This window comes from Gossypium hirsutum, chromosome A03 (assembly GCF_007990345.1).
Source record: "Gossypium hirsutum isolate 1008001.06 chromosome A03, Gossypium_hirsutum_v2.1, whole genome shotgun sequence".
Classification (NCBI taxonomy): domain Eukaryota; kingdom Viridiplantae; phylum Streptophyta; class Magnoliopsida; order Malvales; family Malvaceae; genus Gossypium; species Gossypium hirsutum.
This window is the reverse complement of record NC_053426.1, coordinates 92,477,646-92,494,164: the sequence shown is the minus strand read 5'-3', so window position 1 is coordinate 92,494,164 and position 16,519 is coordinate 92,477,646. Positions and strand designations below refer to the sequence as shown.

The 16,519-nt window shown below is 35.7% G+C and overlaps 1 protein-coding gene across 1 annotated transcript; it reads left to right on the top strand.

The window, feature by feature from the left end:
* Positions 1–1,826: 1,826 nt before the first annotated feature.
* On the top strand, positions 1,827–2,894 carry LOC107887661 (protein MAIN-LIKE 2-like). Its single transcript, XM_016811905.1, has 2 exons — positions 1,827–2,363; positions 2,880–2,894. Exons 1-2 carry the CDS (start codon positions 1,827–1,829, stop codon positions 2,892–2,894), a joined length of 552 nt encoding a protein of 183 aa, XP_016667394.1.
* The last annotated feature ends 13,625 nt before the right edge of the window (positions 2,895–16,519 follow it).

Below are 16,519 nucleotides of genomic sequence, written 5' to 3'. Positions count from 1 at the left end.
AATTTATTTATTTTAGGTGTTATTATTATTATTGATTGATTTTGATTTAATTTAGATTTAATTTATAAATTTATTTTTTTGCAAGGTGTTATTTAGTTAAAAAGAGATATTAAGGTATGTTTGTATTTATTTTATATTTTCATTCATTCCTAATTTATTTTTAATTTTATTGAAGTAAAAAAGCCTATATATGTTATGTGTAAAGAACATTTTATTATTATTTTATGTAATTTATTTGTTAATTGTGTTTTAAGTTGATTAGATATATTTTTTATAAAATTTCTTTGGCATGTTATATTCTGATTATTTTAATTTTTTTTATTTTTATGTGATGGGGTTTTATACTATTTTACAAAAATAGTATAAAAAATAAAATATTAAAAAAATATCTTAATGAAAAAATAAAATAAGAAAAGAAATAAAATATGAAAAAAAAATTTGGGGGAAAGTGGTACTGGCGGGTTTTTTTTAAAATAATATAAAAAATAAAATATTAAAATAGTATATTTTAAAAAATAAAATTCGAAAATTTTAAAAATACAAACAAATGGACAAAATTAGGGTTATTTATTAAATTAATATAAAAACACTAAAATAATACATTTGAAACATTATGTACTAAAATAATATAAAAAATAAAATACAAAAATAGTATATTTTAAAAAATAAAATTTTAAAATTTTAAAAATACAAACAAATGGCCAAAATCAGGGTTATTTACTAAATTAATATAAAAAACACTAAAATAATATATTTGAAACATTATCCACTAAAATAATATAAAAAAATAAAATACGAAAATAATATATTTTAAAAAATAAAATTTGAAAATTTTAAAAATACAAACAAAGGGCCAAAATTAGGGTTATGTGAAAAATATTAAAATAATATATTTGAAACATTATGTACTAAAATAAGATAAAAAATAAAATACGGAAATAGTATATTTTAAAAAATAAAATCCAAAAATTTAAAAAATACAAACAAAGGGCCAAAATCAGGATTATTTACTAAATTAATATAAAAAACACTAAAATAATACATTTGAAACATTATGTACTAAAATAATATAAAAAAACAAAAATAATATATTTAAAAAATAAGATCCGAAAATTTTAAAAATACGAAAATTTTTTATTTCCCAATGAATTTAATTAATTACATATTATAATATATTTTAAAATAATATTGAACAACTTATCATGTGTTTTTAATTATTATTGCATCACTCAAATTATTATTAAATAAAAATTAAATTAAATTAAAATATATTGAACTACATGCCGGGTGTATTAAATATATTATATTTTAAACCAAAATATTTTACTTATTAAATATTTCAAATTATAATAAAAATATTTGTATTTGAGTTGGATATATTTATTTTTTTAATGTAGTATAGTAAAAAATATGTTATCAAAAAAACTATTTGCTATTTTTTTTGTAATTAAAAGCAATATATAAAATTTAGTTATTCTAATAAATATTTAAAATCCATCAAACATTAAAATTAATAACCGAAATTTATTTTGAAATTGTAGGCATTGCAATGGCTTCATTGATCAATAAGGATCTTCCTCACATATGTGACATAGTTAATAATATCGTAAAATATTATTATTTGTTAATCACGGGTTCCATTAAAAAAAGATCTACGTAATTTAAGGAAATAAATTATGTTATTATAACTATTTTCTGTAATTTAACACTGTCAGGACTCGTACGACGTATTAAGAGGTCGGGTGAATGGTTTAAGATAGTCCCCGGATGTACGACTGATGCCCTACTTAGAGCTAGCTGGATTCGGGTCAACAGCATTGACCTAGATGTTTGATTTGCGGTACGATTTAATATTCGCATTGGTCGAGCGTTGGAGCCCGGAGACCCACACTTTTTATTTGCTGTGTGGGGAGTGCACTGTCACTCTGGAGGATGTTGCATTGCACTTTGGGCTCCCAATCGACGGGAATGTCGTCACGGGCGTAAGTGCGATAGCTGAGCCAGCTGCACTTTGTTGTAGCCTACTAGGAGCCTCGCCCGACGATGATGAGTCCAATTTTTCAGAGTTGAAATTTACATGGCTGAAAGCAAATTTTGAGCATTTATTAGTTAATGCCACTGAAGAAGAGTTGATGTGTGCAGCTCGAGCGTACATTATGCACATTATAGGGGGTGTACTGATGCCCAATTCGAACAACAACAAGGTTCATCTCCAGTATTTACCTCTATTAGCTTATTTGAGTAATGTTCGTTCATATAGTTGGGGTTCCGCGGTTCTGGCTATGTTGTATCGTGAGCTTTGTCGGACGACAAAGCCTGATACCGTAGACATAGGCGGATGCCTTGTATTGTTGCAGTCATGGGTTTTTTATTGGATGTCATTCTTGGCATCGATTAGTCACCAACCATACGTATTTCCACTAGTTAACAGGTCATAAAATTTAACTTGTTATTAATTGACAATTTCTTTATAATGATACTATTCTAACGATACTATATTTACTTAAAAATTAGTTTCGTAGATAGAGTATTTATCCGAGTATCGGGAGGTCGTACACTATCCCGATATATTGTCTAATGATTGAACAACATGTCGGGGAAGGGGTAAGCTATTCAAATATTCATGACATGTAATTACTTTGTATATCTTACGCAAACCGTGTTAAATTTTAGCCATGGTATTAATCGTGCAGTTTATATGGATGCCATATCATAGATCAGAAATTGCGGCTATTATACCCTCGTTTGCCTACGTTCATTCTCAATGGTGGTGCAATAACGTACCAATTATCAGTTTCAATATATTCGAGTGGTACCACGGGGATCGAGTACTATGACAGTTTGGTTACATCCAGTATATCTCGGATTTGCCAATGCAGGTGGGGAAGGTTTAAGGCATCAACAAGAGAGGGAAACATGGAATGCATTGGGGGGTTGTGCACCAAAAATTTGTTTCGGTGTGGGATAATCAGATGGGTTGAAGACCTCAGATGGATATGTCTTCCAATTCGTAACCATCGTTAGAGTATATACAATGGTACTCTACTATGGGGAAACCATATTTACTTGGTGGGCAGTCAACTGTAGTCCCCCCGCACGTGCAGTGACATGAGGCATACGAGCCAGTGGCCCATATAGAGCCCGATTCACAACCAGATCCCCAGTCCGAGTCTGAGCGATCTCATTCACATTCGGCTGATACTTCCTATCATCCGAATTTGTCGTCTTATGACTATTTCCCAGGCTCGTCAAGGGGCGGATACTATTACGGGTTTGATATATTTGGGTCGTATTCACCGCAACATAACACTTCTCCCAGCATATATCCATAGCAGTATAGCACTACTCCGGCCCGTATCCACTGCAGTACTCCACTCCCCTTGGGTTGTATCCACCGCAGCATGGCACTCCTCCTGGCTCAATTTCATCGATGCCATTCAAGCCATATGATTTTTCTTCCATGTATCAGACACCCTCACCTGCGACTGAAAAGGAACTTGGTGGTCGCAATCACCCACAACATGAACGTCAACCTCCGCAGAAATATACCCCAAGGACCACACCATCGAACCATCAATTTTAGGGGTTTCTTGGGTTTTGATATTAAAAAGTTTGTATTTTTTAGTATATATTTAATTAGATTAATTTGAACTTTGAAAAGTGGAACAAAATTTGACCATAACGTAAATTAGATGAATTTGGACATTTTGAACATTAAAACACTAAAACTTGTAACAAACTTAATCTTGTAATATAAATTAAATACATTACAACATTAATCTAATTGGAACAAACTTTGTAATGTAATTTCTTTATATAAATTAAATACATTACAACATAAGCTCAATTTCTACCCAATCTGTGACGATTGGCCAACATGATAGTTTCGCTGCGAGCATTTACTCCGATTATGACCAGGTAACCTGCATAATCCACAATGTGACCCCTCGGATTTCTCCTTAATGTCTATTTCATTACGGATTCTAGATGATTGTGGATGACCTTTTGGATTCCTGCATAGCCCTCTGTCTGGGACAAGCTCGGAAGTCGTCGAAGGCACCTCCCACGTAGATAGGTCAGGCAGGACGGGAAACTCATTTTCCCACACACGTAACGTGTGCTCGAGTGTGTACATATCATTGACAAATTGTTCAACATTAAGGTTTACTTTAACATATGCTGTCACGACATACGCACATGGATAATGAAGTGTTTGGAACCTCCTGCAATCGCACCGTCTGTTCCGAAGATCAACTCCATAGGACCTAGGTGGTATGCCAGGTCAACGACCAATACTTTCCGTAACACGAAATATTTCAAGGCGTCGTGAATATATTTCTACATTCATCGACTTCGCCATCCGACAGTTTGCAACTATTGCATCCCTGACATCTTCGACAAACACGTGTCCCGCCTCCATCTGGTTGACTTGTTGCTGACCCATTCTTAGCATTAAGGTAGCCAACCTGTAGAATGTAGCTGAGAAGACAGATGAAATCGGAAGATGTCGTGTTTTCAATAACACAGCGTTGACCCCCTATATTAAGTTTGTGGTCATCTGACTATAACGAAAGCTGTCGTCAAAACTTTGAGCCCATTGCCACAGCTCCATAGTACCCAACCACTTTCGGAAACATGTATTTGTTTGACCCTCCATGTCACTCTCAAGTCGAGTCATTCTTTGGCGGAAAATGTGTGGCTCTAGCTCGTGCGCTGTATATGTATTAGGAAAAGATAAGTTATAGTATTGTCCTAAAACATTAAAACTTATATTTAGAAGATAAGGTAATCATTTACCCATTTTCACAACTTGTCTCTTCCAGTCTGCATTCTTAGAATCTCGATGGAAGTTAGCCGCGATATGTCGGATGTAGTAAATGGATCTCTATGGTACACCGGAACGCCTAATGGCAGCAATTAATCATTTCCCTCTATCAGAGATAATGTAAATATTATCGTTGTTAATAACATACCTTCGCAAGTTGGTAAGAAAGAATTCTCACAATTCTATATTTTCCTTATCTACGATGGCAAATACTATCGGGAGTATGTTCTTGTTGTCGTCTTGAGCAACCGCAAGAAGTAAGATCTGTGTATGTTTTCCATATAGCCAGGTCTCATCCACTTGCACAAATGGCTTGTAGTGGGGAAATGCACGCACACATGGATCAAACATTCAGAACATTCAATGGAAAATTCTTTTTCTCGACTGTAGTTGGTTATCCGGGCCGTAATAAGGTCTTGTCTATAACTCAATAACAGTCTCCGGTACGTACTCTCGCATAATGGCTATCCATCATTGTAGCTCGTTATACGATGCATTGAAATCCCCATACAATTGCTCCATTGCCATCTGTTTAGCTATCCATGTCTTTCGATATGATACTCGATACTGAAATAGTGCCTACATTTCGGCTATCAGTACCGAAACTTTAATGGTTGGCATGTCCTTCACTATTGGCATGATATACGTACAGATAGTTTTGGAATCAAGTTTTCGATGATCATCTGTCATACGTGTTGATGTACATGTGTGAGGCCCAACAAATTTGTGTATCTCCCACATCTATGAGTTTTGAATAAATGCAGCTTGTACCCTTCAATTGCAACCTTCTGCCGGCTTTCAACATTCCCCAATATATAATGTCGGTTTAGACACTGTAACTTTGTAATCCACTGATATATTCATGCTATACTACTTAATAGCAAATACGCACTCTTCTTTACTTTCGAATCTCTGGCCTACAAGCAACTCTTCAGTATCGGAATTTACGGCCAGCCGGTGAGCAAAAAGTATTTCAGAGTACTTGGGGAACTCAGTTGCATGCGTCGTGTCGGGGTCTATGAACGACATGTGTGGCCTAGGATTATTGTGTATCACAATATGTCGTATCTGGTTCCCGATCGAAGACGTGTTAATGTTTCTATCGTCATTCACGTCTTCATCGTCAATATCATTGGGCACATCATCCCATCGGGATCGCTATCAATATCGACCTCTTGATCACAAGGATCACTACTGTCGTATCCATCATCACCAACCACATCAATATCGGGTGTAACATTAAGATCGATATCGATCCCACGTATAGTTGATGGAGCCACCATGCACGGTTCTTGAGCTTCTTGTTCTTCATCATATGCAGTTAGATTTTCATTTTTCTCCATACCGGCTAACTCAGCAAATGAGTGAATCAGTGCATTTTTGTCACTCCCATTCACACAGTAAAGAGCTATCATTATCTCCACGTCTTCATCGTCTATGATTTCCATGTCAGTGAGTTTTATGGGATCTGTCGAAATTGGAAACTTGTAGAAAAATTTCGAGATTCTTCTCCCACAACGTCTAACAATTTTTACGTTAATCATTCCCTTCATATCATCCAACGAGACATTTCTATTAAATCTCATTGTTATTTATTGTCGACATTCAAATATGTATCCAACGGTTGTAGTCAATATGATTCCATCGAAATAAACGCATACGAAAAATTGATTATCCATCTTCAATACTTAATCTGTTAAAAATAAACAAAATTTCTCAAAACAATTTCGAACAGCAAATAAATTACTTAAATAAAAAATTAATTAATCAATATGCAATTTTTTTCATTCATAAGCTCAGACTTTTTCAGTTCCCATTTTGTACATGAACAACATTTATCTTTATATTTAACCACTTAAATTCATTTCTCCGTTTTCTTCCATCTCCAATCCTGTTTCTTCATCTGGGAAATTCTCTACAATCCAATTTAGAAATTTTTTATTCTCTTTATATTCATCTTCTACAATCCAATTTGGAAATTCCTCGGGATCTTCTGGCTCTTCAATCTTTATAACGGGTATTGAATATATAAGTTCTCTCGGTAATTTCATAACAACTAATTTATCCATCCATGGTTTGTCAAACACATTTTGCTTCCTAGTCAACTTTCGTGAACTTATACTTTGTCTCGCTATTTTCCTTGCTCCATAAGAGATTATAAACTTCGTGAAGTTTATAACTAGATTCCAATAGATTCGTGGTACCGATGTCTTCCAAAGTTCGTCTAAAATGATTTGATGCTCTAGTTCAATTAATGTCCCTCTAAGGGTTAAGTATTGCACTTTATTATTTCTAATCATTTCATGACCTTTCTACAACACTTTTTACATCTTTCGATTTACGGTAATAAGATGTTGAACAATATCTTCTTCTGATTTCATTTTGTAATCTTGCACTTCTGTCATCATCTTATCAACTTTCTCCTTTTGTGTTAAAGTTATTATCTCATCAGGCAATACCAAATATGTTGTCATTTCTAACAATATGTATAACATAATTATTTTCAGTTGTTATCACTAATTAACAATTACTTTATAATAGTTTTATTAACATAAAAACTTTCAAATATATTAAAATAAAATATAACATTCACAATAAATACATAATTAATCTAAATACAAAACTTACTAAAAAATCACAATAAACAAAAAACTTTTAAAACAAAACATAAAAATAACACTAAACAAACTATATAATACAAACAAAATATTTTTTTCTTATCATAATCTATTCTATTTAAAAATAACATAAAAAGAAGATACATTTTATTTCTTCTCTTCTCCCTCTCTTCTTCTGTAATCTTCTTTTTTTACTGAATTTTTTTCTCTTCTCCCTCTCTTCTTCTGTAATCTTCTTTTTTTACTGATTTTTTTTCTTTCTTTCTTCTCTTTTCTTCTCCCTTTCTTCTTCTGCAATTATTTTTATGCTGTGTGGCTTCGTTTTAACACTGACGGTTTAAATAGGGGTTTTGGGGTCGGGTGCCGCCTCTGACAGAGGCTACACCGGTGCCGCCTCTGACATAAGCTTCACCAATATTTTTATATTTTTTTCTGCTTCAACTTTTTTCAGCTTTTTACTGTTTTTGTTTTTTTTATCTGTATTTGGCAGATTTCAGGGTGGTTACGCCACTGCCATAGGCGACACCACCCTGGCCATACTATTTTCGTCATTAGTTTTTGCCTTATACCATTTAAGTATTTTTTTTATTTTTTTATCCTATATCAGTAAAAAAACCCTCTCCAGCCCCTTAATACTAAAGTCATTGTAACAACTTCACCATTGCATTTTTAGTATTAATTTTTTAATTGGTAGTATTTATTATTTATTTCCAAATTTATTTCAAATATATTCTAATTTTTTTAAACAAATAATTTTATAAAACTAAAATTTTCCAATAATTTGTATACAATTTTTATTTAACACATTTTAATTATATGTTAGAGTTTGTTGTAATTGTTAGCTGGTAGTTAAGGATTAGTTATCAAGGCAGTTAGCTGTAAATACTTGTATATATATATGGATGTACATGGTTAATAAAGATTAAGCATTATTCCACATTTTATTTTCCAATATGGTATCAGAGCTAGTCTTTCCGTCATCGAGATTGGAGAATGTTTCTATCGATTACACTCACCAGCTATATTTGCATCCGTCAGATACGCCGAGGACGATTTTAGTCTCACAACAGTTGACTGGACTGGAGAATTATAACGTTTGGAGTAGGTCTATGGAGATTGCTCTGTTAGCGAAGAATAAATTAGGGTTTTTGGGTGGCACTTGTCGCAGGGAGAATTTTGATGATCAGATTTGTAACCAATGGGATCACTGTAATGCTTTAGACTTGTCTTGGATCATCAATACTGTGAGCCAAGATTTGTCTGCAGGTATTGTGTTTGCTTCTAGTGCTGCATTGGTTTAGGGAGATTTGAAAAAGAGATTCAATAAGGTCGATGGGGCGAGGATTTTTTACTTACATAGAGAGATTGCCATGGCAAGTCAGGGTGATTCTTTGATTGCTGCATACTTTAATCGGTTGAAGTTGTTGTGGGATGAGCATAGTGCTCTTGTGCCCTATAGTTCTTGTGGTTGTGATCGAGCTCAAGATAACTTGTTGCATTTGCTGCAACAAAGGTTATTTCAGTTCTTGATTGGGTTAAACGAGTCGTATTCTATGATTCGTAGTCAGATACTTCTAATGCAACCATTGCCCTCGGTTAATCAAGCATACTCGATGCTTGTTCAAGAGGAAGGTCATCGTGAGTTTGTTGGTGGTGTGTCCCCTATTTCTGATTCTTTGGTTATGTTATCTAATTCGGTTTCTCGACATCGATTCAATGGGGTTTGTGACTTCTGTAAGGTCAAGGGGCATAAGCATGAGTCATGTTATCGGCTTATTAGATTTCCACCTAATTTCAAGTTCAGGAAGAAAGGGACGACTGTAGCAAATGTTTCTAGCTCGGAGACAAGTGAATATTCTTCGGCTCGTTCTTTGCAAACTTCTCCAATGCTTACTCTGAAGCAGTATAACAGAGTCTTGGAATTGTTGAATAAGCCCCTGGTGTTGGAGAACCTACGGTTAATATGGCAGGTATTATATCTCAATCTTCTCTTGAGAAGTCGATTGATTGGATATTGGCCACTGGAGCCACGGATCATGTGTTATCTGATTCTAATGTTTTGAATGGTTCTACTTATTGTTGCACTAGCTCTAGGTCTGTTCATTTACCAAATGGTAGTACTGCCACTATTTCTCATGTTGGTACTTCACGTTTGTCTTCTGATCTTACCTTATAAAATGTGCTTTGTGTTCCTTCTTTTAACCATAACCTTGTTTCCATTTCTAAACTATCTCGAGACTTGGGATGTGCTATTATTTTTTATCCCAATTTTTGTGTTATGTAGGACCTCTCCACTGGCAAGGTGAGGACGATTGGTAGGCAGTCAGGGGGCTTGTATCTGTTTGGATCTTCTCAAAAGTAGCCAGTTGTGTCTTCTATTTTTCAGCAGCATGGTGTGTCTGTTTCTTTTCTTTCTTTACCCAGTGAGTCTCAAAAGTTTACTTCTAAATGTATGGCAGTTGTTATGAATAAAATTGGTATTTGGCATGCTTGGTTAGGGTATGCTCCTTTTCCTAAGATGTCTCTGTTGTCTTTTTTATATAATAAATCTCTTGAATCGAGTTGTATCAAATATTGTGTTGTGTGTCCTTTAGTAAGACAGTGTAGGCTTCCTTTTCCTATTAGTAGTTCTAGGTCACGTAAAGTGTTTCAACTTATTCATATTAACTTGTAGGGGCCTTATAAAGTTTCAACGCATGCTGGTTATATGTTTTTTCTTACCATTGTAAATGATTGTTTTAGGATGTCATGGGTTTATCTGTTAAAACTTAAATCTAATGCATTATGCAACTCAAAAACTTCTTTGCCCTTGTTCAAAGCCAATTCTCAGCTATTGTTAGTATTGTCAGGAGTGATAATGGTCGAGAGTTTTTCAATTCTGAGTGTGGTCCTTTGTTTGCTTCCCTTGGTATTTTGCATCAGAGTTCGTGTGTTCACACACCCCAGCAAAATGGCGTCATTGAGCGTAAACATAGACATTTTCTTGAGGTAACTAGGGCCTTTAGGTTTCAGTCCAATGTTCCTGTTAGGTTCTGGGGAGAGTGTATTTTAACAGCTTGTTACATAATCAATCGCTTACCTTCTTTAGTGCTACAATGAAAAATCCCTTTTGAAGTCTTTTATAATAAACAACCTTCTTTTTCCCATATGAGATATTTGGTTGTCTCTGTTTTGCTACTACACCTAATAATACAGACAAATTTGTTGTTCGGGCCATTCTTGCTATTTTTATAGGATATTCTCCTACTCAAAAGGGTCATATTTTATACAATATGAACACTAAATCTTTCTTTGATAATCGTGATGTTTCTTTCAGGGAAACTGTTTTTCCTTTTCACGATTCACCTTAGGCTGCTTCTGGAATGTTTCCTCTTCAGCCTTCATTTCTTGATTCTGACTTTCTTTCTTTGAACATTCTGTTATCTTCTGATTCTGTTTCACGTGACAATTTGGTTTCTTATGACAGTCCTGAATCATTAGGTACTCATGACAATCTTATTAATATGTCACCTGAAAATCTTGGTTCCTTTGGTAATAGTCCAAATGTCATCCATAATCTTGTAAATTGTTCTGTTCCTTCCCCGAGGGTACCGCGTCTGTGACAGCCCTAAAGTGACCCTAGTCGGAAAGTGGTTTCGGGACCACGAAACCGAGTCTTATAAATAATTAAAGGTTATATTCTGTGTTTATGATGTGAGTAAATGCTTGTGTGATAGTTCCATACTTCAATTTGGTCAGTGTATGTGAAAATTATTAGTAGGTACTTATGTGAGACAATTTAGAAATATACTAGGCAAGTGCTAAAGTGGCCTATTAATATATGTGGGAAAGTGCTTGTCCTTGCATGTCAAATTAGCCAAACTATAGGTAGTGGCCGGCCATGCTACAAATTGTATAATCAAGTGTGAATTTTATATTAACTTTAATTAACTAGGTGCCATATTAGTATGGAGGATGTAATAAAATAAAGAAATGATAACTAAAGGAAGGGATGGGTGAAAGAAAAAAAAAGAAGAGATCATCATTCATGTTTCTTCCTAGCCGAATCTAAAGAAAAAAAAGGAACAAGAGCATTCGGTGATGAAAACAAGTTGTGTTCCTTGGTTCTTCTTGGCCGAATTGAAAGGAGGAAGAAGGGAGTGAAGCCATCGGTCATCTTAGGTCAATATTAAGGTAAGGTGTTCATATTAGTTCTTGAAATTTTAGTTGATCTTGAGTGAGATATCAAGTTATTTTTTTTTTGTAACCCATGATGAAATTTTGATTTTTGGATTGAGTAAGGTTTTCGACTATGGTAGCTAATAATGGTGAGTTTTGTTGTTTCATGTTAAAGTTAGGTGAATGATGATAGATGAGTGTTTGGACCATAAAAAAAAAGAATTCGGCTACCTTGTTATGAACTAGGGCCGATTGTGAGTTGGTTGTGGTTGAATATTACATGCTTGGTAGAATGGTGGATGAAAGTGCCGAATGTGGTCTTTGGTTTGGCATGAGGTGATAAATAAAGGTTTAAAGGTAGCTTAAGTTAATTGATACTCACTAATGATTTCGAATGGAAGCTTTGTTAAGTGTGAAATGAGTGGCAGAGAGAGAGAACTATAGACTATTGCCGAATGTATGTTGGGTTGATAGAGTCTCCAAATTGATTTTATGTGAGTATGCATGACCGAATATAATCGGCCACATGAGTAAAGAAATGGTTATTTGATATGTGGTAAAAGTTAAGTGTTAAACGAAATGGAAATGATATCATATTGGAATATGTATACTCGACCACATGAATGAACACATAGATTGGTGTTGCATGTATTCGGTTATAAGTAAGCATATTGGTGGCTTAATCTTGGCTTAGACAATCGGCTAAAAGAGAGTGTGGGTTAATATGTTGAGTTGATTCATGATTTCATATGTATGTGACTTTAATGTCTAATGTATATATATATGGGTTAAGTACCTTGAGGTTCTCTTTTTGATGTTCAAATGATTAAATCAATTTATTTGTTAAATTAAGCTCAAGAGCAAAGGGGAACTAAATCCGATAAAGGGAAGGAAAAAGTGATCGAATAGCCGTCGAAATCGTTCGACAACATCCGAGGTAAGTTTTCGAGTAATGGAACTTAGTTTACGATTTGATTAAGTCATGACGTATAATCATAACGAATATACGGTGATATAATGATTCTACTTGAATTATATGTTGAGTTAATTAGTCTAAACGTATGATGAGTAGCCGTATGTGCATAGAAATCATGTCATGAAGCAAACTGAATCATACTGTTCGTATGTGGCTATTGAGTCGAAAATGGGAATGCTTAATAATTGATTTGTGTTTGAATTCTAGTTATGAAAATGAAATAAAGATGTGTCATGATTTACTGATATGTGTATGAATATTCGGACGCTAACGGGGTTAAGTCCCGAAGACATTTGTGCTAGTGATTAATTCCGGGCTAAGTCCCGAAGGCATTTGTGCGAGTTACTATATTCGGGCTAAGTCCCGAAGGCATTTACGCTAGTGACCATATCCGGGCTAAGACCCGACGGCCTTGTGCGAGTGGTTATATCCGGCTAAATCCCGAAGATAAGTGGGTTTGGGAATGAGCGATCTTGCTGTAATAATTTCAATTAATAGGCTCGAAAAATTTCAACGATGAGGTATGTTTCGTATGTGCATTGAGATAATTGATTCCATCTAAATAGAATTTGCTCAATTGATTAACAAGCTTCTGGCTTTTAGTCAAGTTGATTTCTTATGTATGAATATAAGGGTTGGAAATGTGAAGTAGGTATGATTGTGAGAATATGTGTCTATGAAATTATTCATTTAGTCGTATGAATGCTATACTTCAGTTGTGCATGATTTCATTGCTCAAAACTTACTAAGCATTAAATGCTTATTCCGTTTCTTTGATTCTCGGTTTTATAGATTTTGGTTCGTCAGCTATCGGACTCGGGATTGTCGAAGTCGAAGTCGTCCACACTATCAAAGCCCCTTTTGGTTCACTTTTGGTTGAACCCTGAAAATGGCATGTATAGGACTGCCCTTGTGTTATTAGTCAAGTACTTTGGTGTTGTATATATTTGGATAGCCATGCGAAAATGGCTTATATATTTTAAGCATAGTGTTATAATCATTTTGTATGTATATAGTTATTGAGAGTTGTGGATATGCTTGGAAATGATTGGCCATTGGAATGGTTAATCATGATCATAATTTTTGCTATATATGCTAAAGGGCTAGTTGAATCATGGAAACTATGAAATAGGTAAAGTCTACCTTAAAGGCAGATGCTGACAGCAGAAGTGGCGTAAGTTTGAAAAATCACTAAAAATAGTGGGAATGGAATTAAATAGTGAATGAATTATGTAATCGAACCTTGATGAATCTACCTTCATACGGAAGAAACGAAACGATCATATGAGTTGTATTTTAAGGGATATTTAAGTTTCCGTTGAACAGGGCCAGAGCGATTTCTGGATCCCCTGATCTGACTTTGGAAATTCATTATAAATTAACCAGAGATAATTAGAAGTCATTCCATATATTTATAGATTCCTTTTTGAGTATAGTTTCAATAGAAACAAACGGTATAAGTATTGAAGCCCTGTACAGGGAGATATATAAGTTGTAATGCAAGAAGGTCAGAGCAGTCGAACCCTGTAACAGGGGAGACTTTAACTAATAAATTTTACTAATTGGCCAGACCAAAAATTCTAGAAAAAAATTTCTAGATGGATATATGAGTCTAGTTTCAGGGAAAATTTACGAAACTGATTTTCGAGTTTTGGAACTCAAGATATGATTTTTAAGGTGACAGTGACGCAGTTAGCCAGCTTTTCTGGAAATTTTTAAAAGGGACTGTGAATAAGTGAGTTAAGTCTGTTAACCCCTCGTGTCCGACTCCGGCAACGGTCTCGGGTACGGGGTGTTACAATTTTATTGGTATCAGAGCTACGGTTTAGTCGATTCTAGGACTACCGTAATACGTTTGGGTCTAGCTATACATGCCATTTTGTGATTATTTGATAGTGTGGTGATTTCTGACATTTGCAAATGTGTTTATTTATAGTAATGGATCCCGATCCCGACCGAGCGGTAGCTGATGATCTTGAGAGTGTAGCGCCTGCTCCCGCACAAGGGACAGCGCCGGCGGACTCTCAACCTATTGCTAGCAATCCGAATGATGAGGCTAGGCAAGCTTTTTATAGCGTGATGAATGATTGGTTCAACCAATACATTCGAACTAATACGGCTGTTTCACAACCTCCATTCCCGACTAATACCACCCCCGCACCTACAATACCTCCGGCAACTGACCAAATAAGGTCAAATAAGCCCCCAGTTGACAGAATCCAAAAACACGGGGCTACTGAATTTAAAGCTACGGACAGCGATGATGTCGAGCAAGCTGAATTTTGGTTGGACAACACTATTCGGGTACTCGATGAGCTATCTTGCACACCCGATGAGTGCCTAAAGTGTACTATCTCCTTGCTACGTGATTCTGCCTACTATTGGTTGAATACGTTGACTTCTGTTGTGCCCAGAGAGCAAGTAACTTGGGAGTTTTTCCAAACCGAGTTTCGGAAAAAGTATATCAGTCAGAGATTTATGGATAAAAAACGGAATGAATTTCTTGAACTTAAACAAGGTTCCATGTCGGTTACCGACTATGAACGAAAATTTGTGAGGCTTAGCCGGTACGCACGAGAATGCATTTCCTCAGAAGCCGTAATGTGTAAACGTTTCGAGGATGGACTGAATGATGATATAAAGCTGTATGTTGGCATCTTGGAAATTCGAGAATTTGTGGTACTTGTCGAGCGAGCTTGCAAAGCCGAAGAGCTCAGTTTGGAGAAAAGAAAAGCTGATATGGGAGCAAAGGAGTTTCGTAAGAGGTTTTCGGGGAGGCCATTTCAACAGTCATCGAAGAAATTCAGAGATGATTCGGGCCGATCTAGAGACACTTCGGGTTTTTCTAGATGAGATCGTGATCGACCCCTTGTGAGTGCACGAGTCACTTCGGTCGCCAGTGTTGGAAATGATCGTCGAGACAGAACGGAGTGCCAGTATTGTGGTAAATGGCATTCGGGGAGTTGTAGATTCCATGACCGCTCCTGTTACAAGTGCGGATCAGTTGACCACTTTATTAAAGATTTCCCGAGGTTGTCTGAACAAAATGTAAATCAGGGTGGGAAACCGGGTGCTACCACTGCTCGAGGTAGACCATCTAGAAACACGGGAAATCCTAGTGGTGGTCAGAGAGGATCTAAAGATGCAACAACCAGATCTGAGGCTCGCGCTTCTGCTAGAGCTTATGCTATACGCGCACGCGAGGATGCTTCCTCGCCAGATGTTATTACCGGTACTTTTACTCTCTTTGATACTAATGTGATTGCTTTGATTGACCCTGGTTCTACTCATTCTTATATATGTGAAACTTTAGCATCCAGTAAGACTCTACCTGTTGAGTCTACTGAGTTTGTAATTCGGGTGTCAAATCCCTTGGGTCGTTACGTGCTTGTCGACAAAGTGTGCAAGAAATGTCCCCTAGTAATCCGAGGTTCCTATTTTCTGACCGATTTGATGCTTTACCGTTTGATGAATTTGATGTTATCCTCGGTATGGATTGGCTAACCGTTCACGATGCAGTTGTGAATTGCAAAAGAAAAACTATCGATTTGAGGTGTGCAAATAATGAGATGATTCGAGTTGAGTCTACTGACTTGAATGGGTCGCCAGCTATAATATCCTCGATGTTAGCTCATAAATATGTAAGAAAGGGGTGTGAAGCGTATCTTGCATACGTATTTGATAATAAAGAGCCAGAAAAGAAACTTGAATTTGTGCCGGTGGTTTGTGAATACCTGGATGTTTTTCCCGAAGAATTACCGGGTTTACCACCTGTTCGGGAGGTAAAGTTTGGTATTGAGCTTGTGCTTGGGACTACGCCGATTTCGATAGCTCCATATCGTATGGCACCAACCGAGTTAAAAGAGTTGAAAGCTTAGTTGCAAGAGTTGACGGATAGAGGTTTCGCTCGACCAAGTTTCTCAACTTGGGGTGCACCAGTAT